The sequence below is a fragment of the Poecile atricapillus genome, chromosome 11 (genome assembly GCF_030490865.1).
Source record: "Poecile atricapillus isolate bPoeAtr1 chromosome 11, bPoeAtr1.hap1, whole genome shotgun sequence".
Classification (NCBI taxonomy): domain Eukaryota; kingdom Metazoa; phylum Chordata; class Aves; order Passeriformes; family Paridae; genus Poecile; species Poecile atricapillus.
In genome coordinates, this window is record NC_081259.1 from 17,735,948 (window position 1) to 17,749,533 (window position 13,586).

Here is a 13,586-nt window from a genome sequence, read left to right on the forward strand (position 1 = left end):
CCCGCCCCCGGCCCTCTCCCCGCCCCTCGCCGCGGGTCGCTCTGGGCGGGCGGCGCGATGCGGCCGCTGCTGCTGGCGCTGGGCCTGGCGCTGGCGCTGGAAGCGGCGAGCGGGCAGCACCGCGCCGAGTACGACCGGGAGGCGCTGCTCGGCGGGCAGGTGGGCCGGGGGCGGGCGGGGCCGGCCGCCGCTCCGGCGGGGCCGCGGGGCGGGCGCGCTCCCCGGGCCGGGCCGGGCAGGCGGCCGGGGCCGGGCCGCTGACGGGGGCGCGTTGCTGTGCCGCAGGAGGAGGCGGAGGAGTACGCGCGGCTCAGCCCGGAGGAGCAGCAGCGGCGGCTGAGGAACATCGTGAAGAAGATCGACGCGGACGCGGACGGGCTGCTCAGCGAGGGTAACGGCGGGGGCCGGGAGGGCCGGGCTGCTCCGGGAGGAAAATGCGCTCTACCCATGACACAGCCCGTGGCTCTTGTGCTGGGGAGAATCCCCGTGGAAAACATCACGATCCCTTGCACTGTGAGTTAGAAACACTGACAGGCTCATAGAGAGGCTATCTCAGTGTCTCAGGTTTCTGTTCGACTCGAGAAGAGACCACTGATAAAGGGACCTCACTGATGTGCATAAATACCTTAAAGGAAGGGTGCCAAGAGGATGGAGCCAGGATCTGCTCGGTGGTGCCTTGGACAAGAGGCAATGAACAGAAAGAAACTCATGCTCACGAAATTCCACCTAAATATGAACAACTTCTTTCCTGTGCAGAGATTGCACATTGGCACAGATTGCCCAGAGAGGTTGTGGAGTCTCCCTCACTGGAGGTACTCAAGAAGCTTCCAGACACAATCCTGTGCTATGTGCTCTGGGACGACCCTGCTTCAGTAGGGAGGTTGGACCAGATGACCCACTGTGGTTGCTTCCGACCTGACCCATTCTGTGATGGAAGGAGTGTAGCCAGCAAGAATTGGTGTAGGTCAGAGCAGTATCAAGTTAATACTTGCACTCGTCCATTGCACTTTTATGTGCTCCTTGCATGTCTGAAGCTACTTGGAATTGAGGGTTTCTGTGTTTGTAATGCTGTTAAATCAGAGAGCAGGTTTAAGTTGGAAAGAAGGTACTGCAGCCACACTACTACATAGGTGTGCTTCAGTACCTGGTGACACCAAGTGATATTGAAGGATCATATCTCATCATAATACAGTATAAAATGGCTCTTCCCAGATAGGTTTTTGTCAATCAGACTTAGGAACTCCATGGTAAACTCAGGCCTTCTCTCTCAGTACATCATTATGATAATGTTAATTTAATTTTAAAACTTGCTATGAAATTTTTTTTGTTCTGCTGTGATTTTGAAAAAAGTCTCTTGTGTGCACACACAAAGCAAGCAAAATCCTTGGTCAAATGCCAGAACAGTAATACTTCATTAAAAGTATACTAAACATCAGGAAGCTTTCTAGATGAGAGAACAAAATGCAATTTTAAAGACATGATCATTTGAATGCCCTTAACTTTATGCCTTTCACACTGAATTTAGTCAACTGCACCCTGATTTCAGTGTTCCTGCATGGACTGTGTAGAGGTGAGATAGTCTGTAGCTTCAGCAGGATGGCTAATCCCTGTCATATACCACAGGCAGCTCACAACATGAAGGCTTTAAGGGAAAAAGTCTATATAAAGTATAGGAATTCCACCCATACTCTTTCCTCATGTTGTACGTATTGCATCTGTTTCTCAGTCTAATGAAAACTTGCCTTCCTTTCACTTCCCAAAGGTAAAACTCACACTGGAATGTGGTTCTACACTAAGAAACTTCTGGTACTGAAGCTTTTTGAGCTCAGTTATTCTTGTGTACTGCAAAACTCTTGAGAACATTTTCCTTATTAGTGGTGCCTCCATTTGGAGGCTGACAGTGAAAGAAGATGAAATATATTAATGCTGCTTTTCTGATGCTGGAGTATTAAGTATTCATGGCACTGGACATTAAGTGTGGTCATAAGGCTGTGCCTCACACCTTAAATGCTGGGAAATAAACTATTAATTAATGGTGTCCATCTTTAAGAAATCATGTTGCAGTTTCTTGTAAGGCAGTGCTGGTTTGTGCACAAGCCTTGCTGGCACACACAACCTCTGCATGTTCAGTCAATTCACAGAATCTGATAGCAAGTTGGTCCCTTTGCTAATACAAATTCAGTATTCAATATGTATTTTAAAAATCCTTTGCTGCTTTTCAAGGGTATTTAAATAAACCTAATAAAGTTGTATTAACACCTCTGTCCAGGATAAGATACTTTAGTATTTAAAAAATGCTGTAAGATTTTTCTATGTCAAAGTAGTGATTTCTGTAGGACTTTATATTAGTCATCATGAGTCTTCAGAGCAAGATTTCACTTGAGTTGATTAAGATGTATAATTTTTGCAATGTGGAGGAAGATGTTTTTCTCTTCCAGGCACCTGAAATAGCTGAGAGATACTGGGAGAATATGTTCTCCCAATCTTCTCTAAATGAAGTAACTTCAATGTATTTCTGTCAGTTCATTGGTATATGAAGTTTTATTTCTTTTAGCTACATTTCTATAAAAACAAGCAGCTATAAAACCTTTTCAAACTATGTGAGGCTTGTTTTCAGCCCCAAGTAAAGGGAAAAGAGCTCTACATAAATAGTTAATATTTTATTTTGGGTAATTAAGGCAGTGGTGCTAAATTAAGTTTTATATCAATTTGTGGATTTTTCAAAAGAAACCCCAGAGTATGGGGAACAGTGTTTTTTGGGGTACCGAATTGCATTTAAAGTTGTCTGTCTAAACCATACTCAGCATCATTTTCATAAAGATCTGGAGAAAAAAGAAATGATGCTATAGTGTTGATTTCCTTCAGATTTGAAAAGACAAGGCCACATAACCATTAACAAACCCCCTGAAGTCTGTAGCTGTGATCTATTCCCTCATTCAGTTACCTTGGAAAAAGGCACAGCATGGAGCAAACAGACTGGTTTGCTTTAAGTAACCTCTTGCTTATATGCTTTCATCTGAATTGCAAAGTGTACTCCAGACAGAATAGATCTGTGGGATCTTCACAATTTTTATGCTGCAGATGATTCTGATTGTCTTTATTTTATTATATTTTTAATGTTTTTCACAGATGAGCTAAGCTCCTGGATACAGCAGTCTTTTAAGCATTATGTTACACAAGAAGCAAAGCAACACTTCAGTGACTATGACAAAGACGGTGATGGATTGGTGTCTTGGAAGGAGTATAACTTGCAAATGTATGATCGTGTAATTGATTTTGATGAGGACACTGTCCTGGAAGATCAAGAGGAAGAGTCATTTCGCCAGGTAAAATGTTTCAGCAGCAGCTCCAGTGAGCTGTTGGTCAAAGGCAGCAATATTTGTTTATTGTGACAGAACAAGATGGGTAGAGAAAGCAGAGCAGCTGGCATATGTTTAACACTTTGTGCTAGCTGAGTTAGGGGAGTAATTAAAGGAAAGTAGTGGAGTATTAAACCTGCTACTGACAAAATAAGGACACAACGAAGTGGTACCTCCTGAGTGTATTTTGCTGGCTGAGTGGAGCATAAGTCTGTTGACAGTCTTACAGCAGAGCATGGTCTCCAGCCACCATCTTACACCCAGGCTGCAATCCACTGGGTGAAGTCTGCAGCCCAACAGGGTCCTGCCCTCAGCAGGGGCCAGCACCACTAGGGCTGGAGCAGAAGGAAGTTCTTTAACCCCTTGGTTGCACTGTTCCAGCCATTCTTTCGGTTACTGCTCAAGCACTCAGTGTGGGCTGTCGGTAGTGCCTACTGTAACATTGCCTGTCCATTAGAGACCCACAGAGAAAGCCATAGCAATTCAAACAGTTTTAAGCAATGAAAATGCAGCTCCCACAGCTAAAAATGGATGTTTAAATACAGAAGTTGTGTGTGAGTCATGTCATGAAAGCAGATGCTTAAGTGGGGAAAGAGGCAAGAGAGGCAGGGAGAAAAGGTTCACCAAGAACCACCGCATAGCAAAACTTGTTTCCTTTCAAGTTCCACGTTTATAAATACATGTAAATGTTTCCCAGGAAGAGAATAAGTGTGTTTTTAGACTGTTCTGGCCAGAGGTTTATTTTTATTGTGAGGATTGCTTTGTCTGCTTTTAGTAAAGTAGTAGTTGATAATATGTTAGCAGAAGTGAAACTAATATAGTGAACGGAGGATTTTACACACTGAAGAAACAAACTGTAAAGCTTGGAATGTCACATAACTGAATAATTACATAGCTTTTAAATACCACAAGACTTCCAGAGGAACTTCCTGTCAAAATATTGATACCATGTTTGACACATTGCCATCAGAGATACATGAAGAGCTATAGATATATAAGCTGGGGTAGAACTGCTTGCTTATGTTATGACTTGACTGTTTGCTGGATTTTCCTGCCTGCTGACTTCTCCAACGTGGATTGTAAATGAGCAGCATTGTACAAGCATCACAGATCAGCCACCTTCAGCATTTTCCTTACATTTGCAAATTAGTAGTCCTGCTCTGATCAAGATGGAAGAGTAAAACGCAGTCTAGAATTGACATTTACCAGAAGGTGGCGGCCTTGTTCATCACTTCCCAAAAAGCCCTGGAAAACTTACATTCTCCCTCAATGATTCAAGCTTACATTGCAGTATTGTACTTTCTGTAATCCTTCTGGATTGCCTTCCTAGTTAAACTCCTAGCTAAGGTCAGCTTTTCTCTAAGAGGGCATTTAACTATTTTGCAGAATAGTTAAGATCTTACACTTTATTTGTTAAATGTTGTGCTCTGTGTTCATCAGGTTAGCCTGATTGTGATAGAAGTGTCAATAGGTAAGATATAAACCAGATGTGCAATTTCAAACAGTTATTTGTAAAGTGTTTATGATCTCTGATTTGCTGCCTACTCCCGTATCCAGATCACTCACACTGATAGCACAGCTCACCTAAGGATGGGATTCCAAGATTTTTATAGTTCACACCATGTGTAGTTTGAGCAGACTTTGGTTGTCAATGGTGTGGGTCTGTATTTTGTCTAAAGAGATTTTACAAAATGAAACAAGAAAAAAATAGGAAATCTTTTTGCATCTGGAAGACAGAAATACGAAGTGCAAGACATTCAGAATAAGAACTTGCCTGCTTATATCAGACACTCTTAATGGCAAGCTAATAAATATACTTAAAACAGGCTAGAGAAGTGACTTCTGTTTAAAATGATCATGTGTAAGCAGTCCTGTAGTAAAGGAATCTGGCCTTAAAATAGCTTCAGAAAAGACATTTTACATACATGATCTTTCAAGATCTTCTCTAAACTGCAGACAGGCCTTGACATAAAATGTAGATCCAGAAGATGAAGTGTCTTTAAAATGTAAATTTTGGAATTTGCAATGGCTGCCATTAATTATAATCATTGTACTCCACTTTGTTATTTTGGGAATTGGTGACTTTTAGAAAAGGATGCACATATCAAAGTAAGAATTCTTGGTCTTTTCATTATCTCTCTTTAGTGTGTTTTAAATGGCTCCTTAAATTGAAAAAAACAGGGTTTTTTGTGATTCTTCGAGTAAGACCATCTCAATTAAAAGTGTTCTTATTGCTCTCAATGAGCTGTTTTTAGTGAAAATTTAACATCACTATAATATGAGTAGGTAATGTGAAACAATTAATATTCTAATGAGCTTAAGCCAGCTACTGTTATGTTGTTTTTCCTTTCCAGTAAGGACTCTAACTAAATCTATTTTCTAAGCTTCATTTAAAGGAGAAAAAACGTTTTGAGAAAGCTAATAGAGATGATGTTCCTGCTCTAAATGTGGATGAATATATTGCATTTGAACATCCTGAAGAAGTGGAGTACATGACGGTAAGATTTAGGGGAGCGTCTTTATCAGCCTGAGTGTGTAGGTCTTTTCAATGTGTGTCCTCAGCCCCAGTACCACAGGAAGTGGAGCAGTTATAGATATGGCTTGGACAGCCCAAATTAAAAACCAGGTCATGTCTTGTGGATCCAGTGCTGGAGGTCAGGAGCTGAAGCAGAAGTTCAGTGCTTTTCTTTGAAATCTGTTGCAAGAACCAGGACAAATATCCCCAGCTTTGGGGACTGGACTGACTTAGCCACCTCTCAGCTCTGTTAGGCTGCAAATCCATCAGTGAGATTTCAGCTTTTGGTTTTGGCTCTCTGGTGGACAACCAGAGACCAAGCAGTCTTGTAACAATTCAATTAAGTTGCAAAAATGCAAATTAGTGAATCTAGCAGATGAGAAAATTAAAATGAGATGATTGAGCTTGGTACATATTCATGTTTCTCAGCTGCTTTGCAGTTTTGAGTTGTGTTGAAGGATTCCAGCTCTATGGACACTTTTCAGATTTGGTTTTCATGAAATCTGACATTCTAAACTCTTAAGGACAGATCTGTTTTATTGCATAGGAAGCAATTACTGCACTAGTCTGCATAAAACACAAAAAAAGATTGGAAATGAGGAAGCCTTTCATTTAAGGAATATGTCATTGCTCTAAAATGATTCAGTGCTGTTTCTCTTGATCATGAGTTGCTAATTTCACTCTTTGTATGTATACAAAAGGATTTTGTCATTCAGGAGGCTTTAGAAGAACATGATAAAGATGGTGATGGATTTGTTAGCCTGGAAGAATTCCTTGGTGATTACAGAAGAGACCCAAGTAAGAAAAAAAGGGAAGGGGCATGAAAGAGGGATCTAACAAAAGCTTTTGGAATGGGGAGAATTGGATTCACCTTTATTTCCAGCTTTTCACACTTACACCTACAGATTCCGAGTAAGATTTTCTGTCTGGGCATTTTCTGACTGTTTTCTGGAACTGGGCATAGTAGACTCCTTGCTTCAGTCAGTCAGCCCCATGTGTATTTGGTGGTTGTTTGTGTGTAGCCCATTCCACAGTTTCCTTGCAAGTTGCTTCTTGTTTTCTGAAAGACTGAAGCAAATTCCTGACCACAAAGGATGCAGCTGAAACAAGGTGCAGCCGTATTTGCCAGCTGAACACATCTGCAGATCCAGCTAGCAGGAATGTGAGGGTAAACTGCCCTGGCCTTGATCAGCCTGAGCAGGCAGCTGCCAGCCTTGCCTTGGAAGGACTGAGCTGAGTGTGTTGTGAGAAGGGATGGAGGGAAAGTGTGAGGAGTCATTTCACTATTCCAGGTATCAGAAACCTGATTGCTGCCTTCACTCTTTGGTTTGTTTGAGTTTGTTTTTTTCCAGTCTTGCCCTTCCTTAAACTTGATCTCTTCCTTCTTTAACAAGAAGGACACTTACCTGATGCTTATGCTTATCAATATTTCTCAATGAATATTTTACACACTGTATTTGAATTGCTTAAAGTTAGGGGGAATAATTCTTCCCATTCTAAAAAGCCCACAAAAAAACTTCAATTTTGTGGAAAGTCTACTTGGCCCAAAGAATTGTTAATTCTGAATGGCATCTTAGCTGGGGGGAATTGTGTAAGTCACATGAGAATATGGAGAACCAGGGGAGTAATCTGTTTTTCTTCACTCTAATCAGCCACCTGGAATTTCACGTTTTATAACCATCTTTGATAGAGCCACTAAAACCAGCAGATCTCTGATGCAGCTACAGGGTTCTGTATCTTTCCAGATCTAACATGAAAGAAAGCTTTTCCAAGCCAGTCTATAAAAAGTTGTTGGAAAGGAGTGAAATTGTTGCAGTAATAGAGAAGATAACAGCTTTGTCATTTCAACTTGTTAGCAAGACTTGAGAATCAGTTGTACAAACTACTTCAGCTTTTCTCTCCTGCAGATAGTGTTCCTCAGCACTCTTTAAAATGACTAATTGGCTGCATGGGGACTCTGATTTCATAATTAGCTCATGGTTTGGGGCAACAGTGTATGGTGAGTTGTGACATAAAGGGAAAATCTTGCAAAACCAAATCTTAGAAAGGAAGGAGAGACTTGACTTTTTCTTCTTTAATAATAGAATTGTGATTATTTTTAAACTCTTACTTACCTGCTTGTGATACCTGCTACTTTTGACTTTCATAAGGCTTAGAAAGCCAGTTCATGCTTGTCTGCAGTGTTTATAATTTTGATGAATTACTTCTCAATTCCTTGAAGAGTTAAGGACAAGTCTAAGATTGCTGTAGGCTGCAGGATGCAATGCCTGTACATCAGGCAAGTATAAAACAAGTGTGCAAATAAATACCGACAGTATATGAAATTGCTTTCCACACTTTCCTCTGCCCATGAAGGTTTGGTTTTGTTTAGTGACATTCTAGTTTATGTTTTATGAGAATAAGTTAATTTGCTTAGGAGAAAAGATGAAAATCTCTGCTTTAAAGTGAAGAGTGGCTTTAAATTTGGTAATTGTGTCTTACTAGCTGCAAGGGAAGATCCAGAATGGATACTGGTTGAGAAGGACCGGTTTGTGAATGACTATGACAAGGATCACGATGGAAAACTCAGCCCTCAAGAGCTGCTGTCTTGGATAGTACCCAACAATCAGGGTATTGCACAAGAGGAGGTTCGTGGTTTGACTGCTGGTTAGGTTTTAATTACTAAGCAGGAGAATTTTGAATTTTGAAGGATCACACCAAAATGAGAGAAGCATTCAGATTTATCATGTCTTAGTTACTGAAAAATATTATCAGTAGATCTTTGCATATATTTTTAACTTGTTTTCATTTTGACATGGAATGCAGATTCTTTAACTGCATTAGGCAAATGCAAAGTTCCTATTAATTGTGTAAATGTTTGTAAATTAACAAAGTACTTTTGTACATGTTTAAATAGCTTATCTACTTTGACTCAAGGGTACAGAATTTTAATAAGTAATTTTTTAGTTGTAGGTAAACCTAATGATATGCACTACCAAAAGAATCTACATAATTTTGAAATAAGAAATTGATTGTAATTCTTCTAACTGGATAAATCATCATAATTTGTAGAACTAAAAACTTGTTTTAAGTACAAGAAAATGGAAGTACTCTGTGATTCAAGATGGTATACAGCAAACTTTGATGATGCTAATTAAAATGGTTTAATCAGGGGTAGAACAGCATAATAGCTTTTAAGTGGATTCTCAGTTTAGTTTATTTTTTTTGTGGCAGTTTCCAGTCCCTGACTACATTGGAGAGGATTTCTGCCTTTCTTCTAGTAACTTCTCTCCATGTCTTTGTTTTACCCTGGAGGATTTTGGTGTTCAGAATGGCAGGAACACCATGTTTTCCCATGGCCTCCTGTTCCTGGGGAAAAGAGGCACCTCCCTCTGTCAGACATACAGCCCATGTGCTCCTCCCTGAGCTGCCACATGTGCCCTGCTGGACTCTGGGGACAGGAGCAGCCCCATGGTGGCAGCAGCAGCCCTGCCATGTGGGACCTTGTCGGATGCTGAGCTGTTCTGGGAGCATTTCTGTAAATGGGTATCTGTGAGCCTTTGCATGGCCTTTCCTGGCTGTGGTCAGTTCTTAGTTGACAGCAGTAGCACTGTTGTGACATGAACTCTATGTGCTGCAAAGTTGTGCCTGTGTTGGCTTCCTTGGTTTGGGTTTTTTTAGCTCTTCTTAGCTATCTTTCAAATTTTGGCTTACAGCAAGGCCATGCTGTAGTAATAGCTCAATTCTACAACTAATAATTTGTTTTATTTGTTTCTCTAATCTGCTATTTTTTTGTCCTTTAGGTAGTATAAAGGCTTAGCAAAGTCACCTGTCCTAAAGAGAAGGTAGCATTGATTTCAGTCATAAACTGCTGTTTGAAGTCAGAGTATCACACTTCCATTTTGGCATTTCAAAATGACTTGAGAAACCTGGTAGCTAAATAACATAAAAATAGAAAAAATACTATCTATTCCATTTTCAGGAATTGACATGTGTTAGCCAAAATGTTTGTCATATTAATCTTTCAGCTTTTGCCATGCAGAGTGCTTTTAAAATCCCCTTTGCTGACGTTAGTCCCTGTTATTTTTGGCTCAGTTACATTGAGCCAAACCAATCAGGAAAAGTAGGAACAGAAGGATTCTCTAAATCACTGTATTTGTAGATGTTCAGCAAATGAAAACAAAGTCCATGTAGTACCAGGGCTCTATTTCTCAGAAATAAGAGGTCCAGTAGAGCTTCTGCCCAGCCTGTTAGCTTTGAACTATGAAATACTGGTGAATGAGCTACAGCTAAAATAATCTGCAATCGATTCTTCATTTTACTGCTAAACTGTCTTCTTTTTATAATATATAAATTATCAAAAATCAGAATTGTTGTCACTTGGTACATATGGTGGTCTGTTTCTTTTACAGGCTCTGCACCTCATTGAAGAGATGGATTTGAATGATGATAAAAAACTTTCTGAAGCAGAAATTCTTAAGAACCAGGATTTGTTTCTTAACAGTGAAGCTACAGATTATGGTAGGCAGCTTCATGATGAACGTTTTTACCATGAAGAACTTTAGATTATTTATTTTGTAATCTCTTTTCTTCCCTTTCTTTCATTTGGAGTTTTTGTTAAAAGCACTCATCAGCTGCATTGCAAGTTTTATGCTGTAATTACAGTACACTAATGTTTGTGTAAATAATTTGCATTCAAAATTTAATTGCCCTCCTGCAAACTTCCTGGGCCTCTTCTAGTCTTCAAAATTAATCTGAAATATAATACTTGCTGTCAAAATTCTGTAGTGTTGGGAAATAAATTACTTCAAGGTAGTACTGTATTGTGAAGAGTTGTTCTACTGTACTTGAAGAAAATGGAGAATCTAGATGGTTCTGAAAGAATGCAAAATATAGTAACTGAGACTACTATTTTTCTAATCAATTAAATTAGGGCAGAGTGTGGGGAAAGTGGGGGGATGTTTAGAGTTAGTATTAACTGTGTGTTGTTTAATACCTTTGGAGAAATACTTAGATAAATGCCTCAGTTGTTTAAGAGGTTTCTACTTGATTTTGAATGGTTTCTATTTTTACATCTATAGACAAGAATTATTTTTAATGTACAGTTGTAGAGCATTAGCAATACAGTTGTATTTTACTGTATCGAGACCCTCTTCATTTGTTGGATTAAAACTTAAAATGTTCTATCTTTCTGTGTCTTGTATGTGTATTTCTTACCTTGGGTCACCCATAGCAGCTCCTAGAGACATGAGCAATGTGCATAATGTCCAGTGGCAACATTTTTTGCTCTGTCAACCAGAGATGTGTCATCTTATCTGGCTGCTAAAGAATATTCAAAAAAAAAAAAGCAATGAGTGCATTTAGCATTTTCTGGACAAGTATGCAAAAGCAATTGTGTTCATTCTTTCATTTGTGGTATATGGAAAGCTAAAGCATCAAGGCATTACATAAATAATATTTGTAGGAATAACCTCGAAAAGTTAACCTCAGCTGAAAGCTCCACAAGTGAGTGCTGTCCCATTTTGTGATTATTTGAAATAGTCTGAGGGGTTAATGGCACTACAGGTTCAGTGTTGGAAAGTCCAAGTATTCATTTCTGTCTCCTGGAAAGAAATGAGCTGATTATTCCAGACAAAGCCAAAGCCTCACAGAACAGCTTGTGTGGAGTGTGTTGGGTTTTTTAATTCCTACATAAATAACTCTTGTAATGCTCTCACAATGTCCTCCTTGACTGTTTTCCTTCCTCCCAGCTCTATTGAGTACAAGCAGCTAGTTCTGCCTTGTTTTTTCCCAGGATACCACCTCTTAAGTATGCTCAGAACAAATGGAATTCCATTTGGGGTAAGTGCTGATGTGTCACCAGTAGAAGGTTAGGAATTCTGATCCAGAGCAAAACCACATACACTATATTTTTAGATATCATAGTAATAGAAATTCAAACCACTTTTTTAACTTTAGTGGTTGGATTTTTTCTACCCATGTTTTATTTATGTCAGTTCCTTGGGAATATGAGTACAGCTCTTGCCATAGTGGTGGTGAGGTCTGATTTTAAAAAAATAAAGTCTAATAAATCCAGTGTGCCTTGGAATATTAAAACAAACAAAAAATATTATAAAGTAACAGGCAGTGTTTCTAAATGAGCACACATGCAGAATATTGGCTCCAATGTGCTGAAGGAAGCTAAAGTGTTGCCTCCTATGATGCTAAACAAGTCATTACTGCTGAAGAAGGGACATTTGGTCCAGAGGCAGACCTGCTGCAGATGATATGTTTGGGACACAGATCCAAGGGTCCTTTTGAGACATAGAAATCTCAGCAGCACCAGCGTTGCCTGTTTGGCTAATCAATGTGCAGTACTTGCAAATGAGTAGTGATTTGCTTTGAATGAAGGAATGGAGAAAAACCATTGTATTGATAAAGCATTCAAAAGGTGTCAGAAAATTAAAAACATCTTCCAGCAGGTGCCTGGATTTATGACAAGAAAAGGGGGATAAAAACCCAAATAATTTCATTATCTGTTTCACAAAGTACTTCTACTTTTCTCCCAGGAACAACCCGATCCTGCTTGTGCTATTCAAGGCCCTGATGACATTGCACTTTTCCACAGTTCCCTTTTTCTTTTTTTTTGCTTTTGAAACATTTGAAAGGGTAAGGATAGTTTAAAGACATAACAAGCACAAAAAGACCCCACATTTCTATGATACAAACAATTTTATTATATGCAAAGTATCACAATGTTAATTCTAGAGGAAATCCATTCATGTTCTTTATGATTATGGCAAAGGTTCTTTCTTTCTCTTGGGTAAAACAGCAGAACAGGATCCACCTTTCAGTGATGGCCTCTATTAGAAACTGCTATAAAATGTTAATAAGAGGTAAGAACAGAGCCTGTGCAATTAATCTTTCTAGTAAATATGGATTTTGCTAAAGCAGAACACTAGCAGGACTGTGTTGCACTGTGAGACTGCTTTTGGAAGGCCTTTTCAGCAGTTCCCTCTGACAGGAGCAGAGGGAGCAGGACCCTGGTGTGGCGTCTCGGCCGTGCTGAAGCAGCCTCCAGCCGCAGCCACGATGGCCCAGAGTAATGAACAAACCAAGCCAGGTGTTCAGAGGCTGCAGCTTTTGTTTCCATGGGAACAGAGACTGGCTCCTCACAGAAGGCAAGGTGATTTCAACATTTTTAATGGGTATGATTGGGGATAATTTGCAAGCCCCTGACATTCCCTGCATGGAAATTCTGAGATCAGTTTGTATGAAATTAGAGCAGTGGGCATAGCTGAACCAGGTCTGTTTTAGCCGTGGTTTTCCTCTGGCAGTGGTTTCCTTGCTGCTGCTGTCCCCAGGCTGTGGGACTCTGACACCAGAGGCTGGGCTGTTGGAGTTTGGACATGGCTGCCCTGCAGCAGTTGTTTGGAAGCTGTATCTCAGATGTAACCATTCTGGAAGCTGGGAAGGGCTGCACCAGAGCCTTCCAGTCTTCATTGGCATTTCCCAAACCACCTTTCCAAGGCACCACAATATACACAAGGACTGATGAAAGTTACAACCAGCTCAACACCAGGATTAGCTGAGTATTCAGCATTTCTTTATCTTCTGCTTTAATACTTTTCATAGACTCCCTCATCCTCTTGCTACGTAGAATAAAAGGCTTACTGTCTATTTGATCAGACTCTCCAAAATCAGAAACATTTCCTGTGAAGAATGTCTTGCTTAGCATCCTGGATGAGCACAAA

At 40.1% G+C, this 13,586-nt stretch overlaps 1 protein-coding gene across 2 annotated transcripts; it reads left to right on the plus strand.

The window, feature by feature from the left end:
- On the plus strand, positions 1-11,039 carry RCN2 (reticulocalbin 2). Of its 2 annotated transcripts, none has more exons than XM_058847108.1 (7): positions 1-159; positions 286-391; positions 3,130-3,326; positions 5,744-5,857; positions 6,576-6,672; positions 8,359-8,501; positions 10,266-11,039. In XM_058847108.1, the coding sequence occupies exons 1-7, from the start codon at positions 58-60 to the stop codon at positions 10,416-10,418; spliced, it is 912 nt and encodes a 303-aa protein (XP_058703091.1). In that variant the 5' UTR covers positions 1-57; the 3' UTR covers positions 10,419-11,039. The 2 variants fall into 2 exon arrangements, with proteins under 2 accessions (XP_058703091.1, XP_058703092.1); XM_058847109.1 differs by having other exon boundaries at positions 5,756-5,857.
- The last annotated feature ends 2,547 nt before the right edge of the window (positions 11,040-13,586 follow it).

What these genes read in the sequence shown, in the direction of transcription:
- RCN2 (XM_058847108.1), top strand. Translation starts at nt 58, where the DNA reads ATGCGGCCGCTGCTGCTGGCGCTGGGCCTGGCGCTGGCGCTGGAAGCG. An exon ending in GGACGGGCTGCTCAGCGAGG is followed by an intron (nt 392 to 3,129) that starts GTAACGGCGGGG and finishes TGTTTTTCACAG; the next exon opens with ATGAGCTAAGCTCCTGGATA. An exon ending in AGGGTATTGCACAAGAGGAG is followed by an intron (nt 8,502 to 10,265) that starts GTTCGTGGTTTG and finishes TTTCTTTTACAG; the next exon opens with GCTCTGCACCTCATTGAAGA.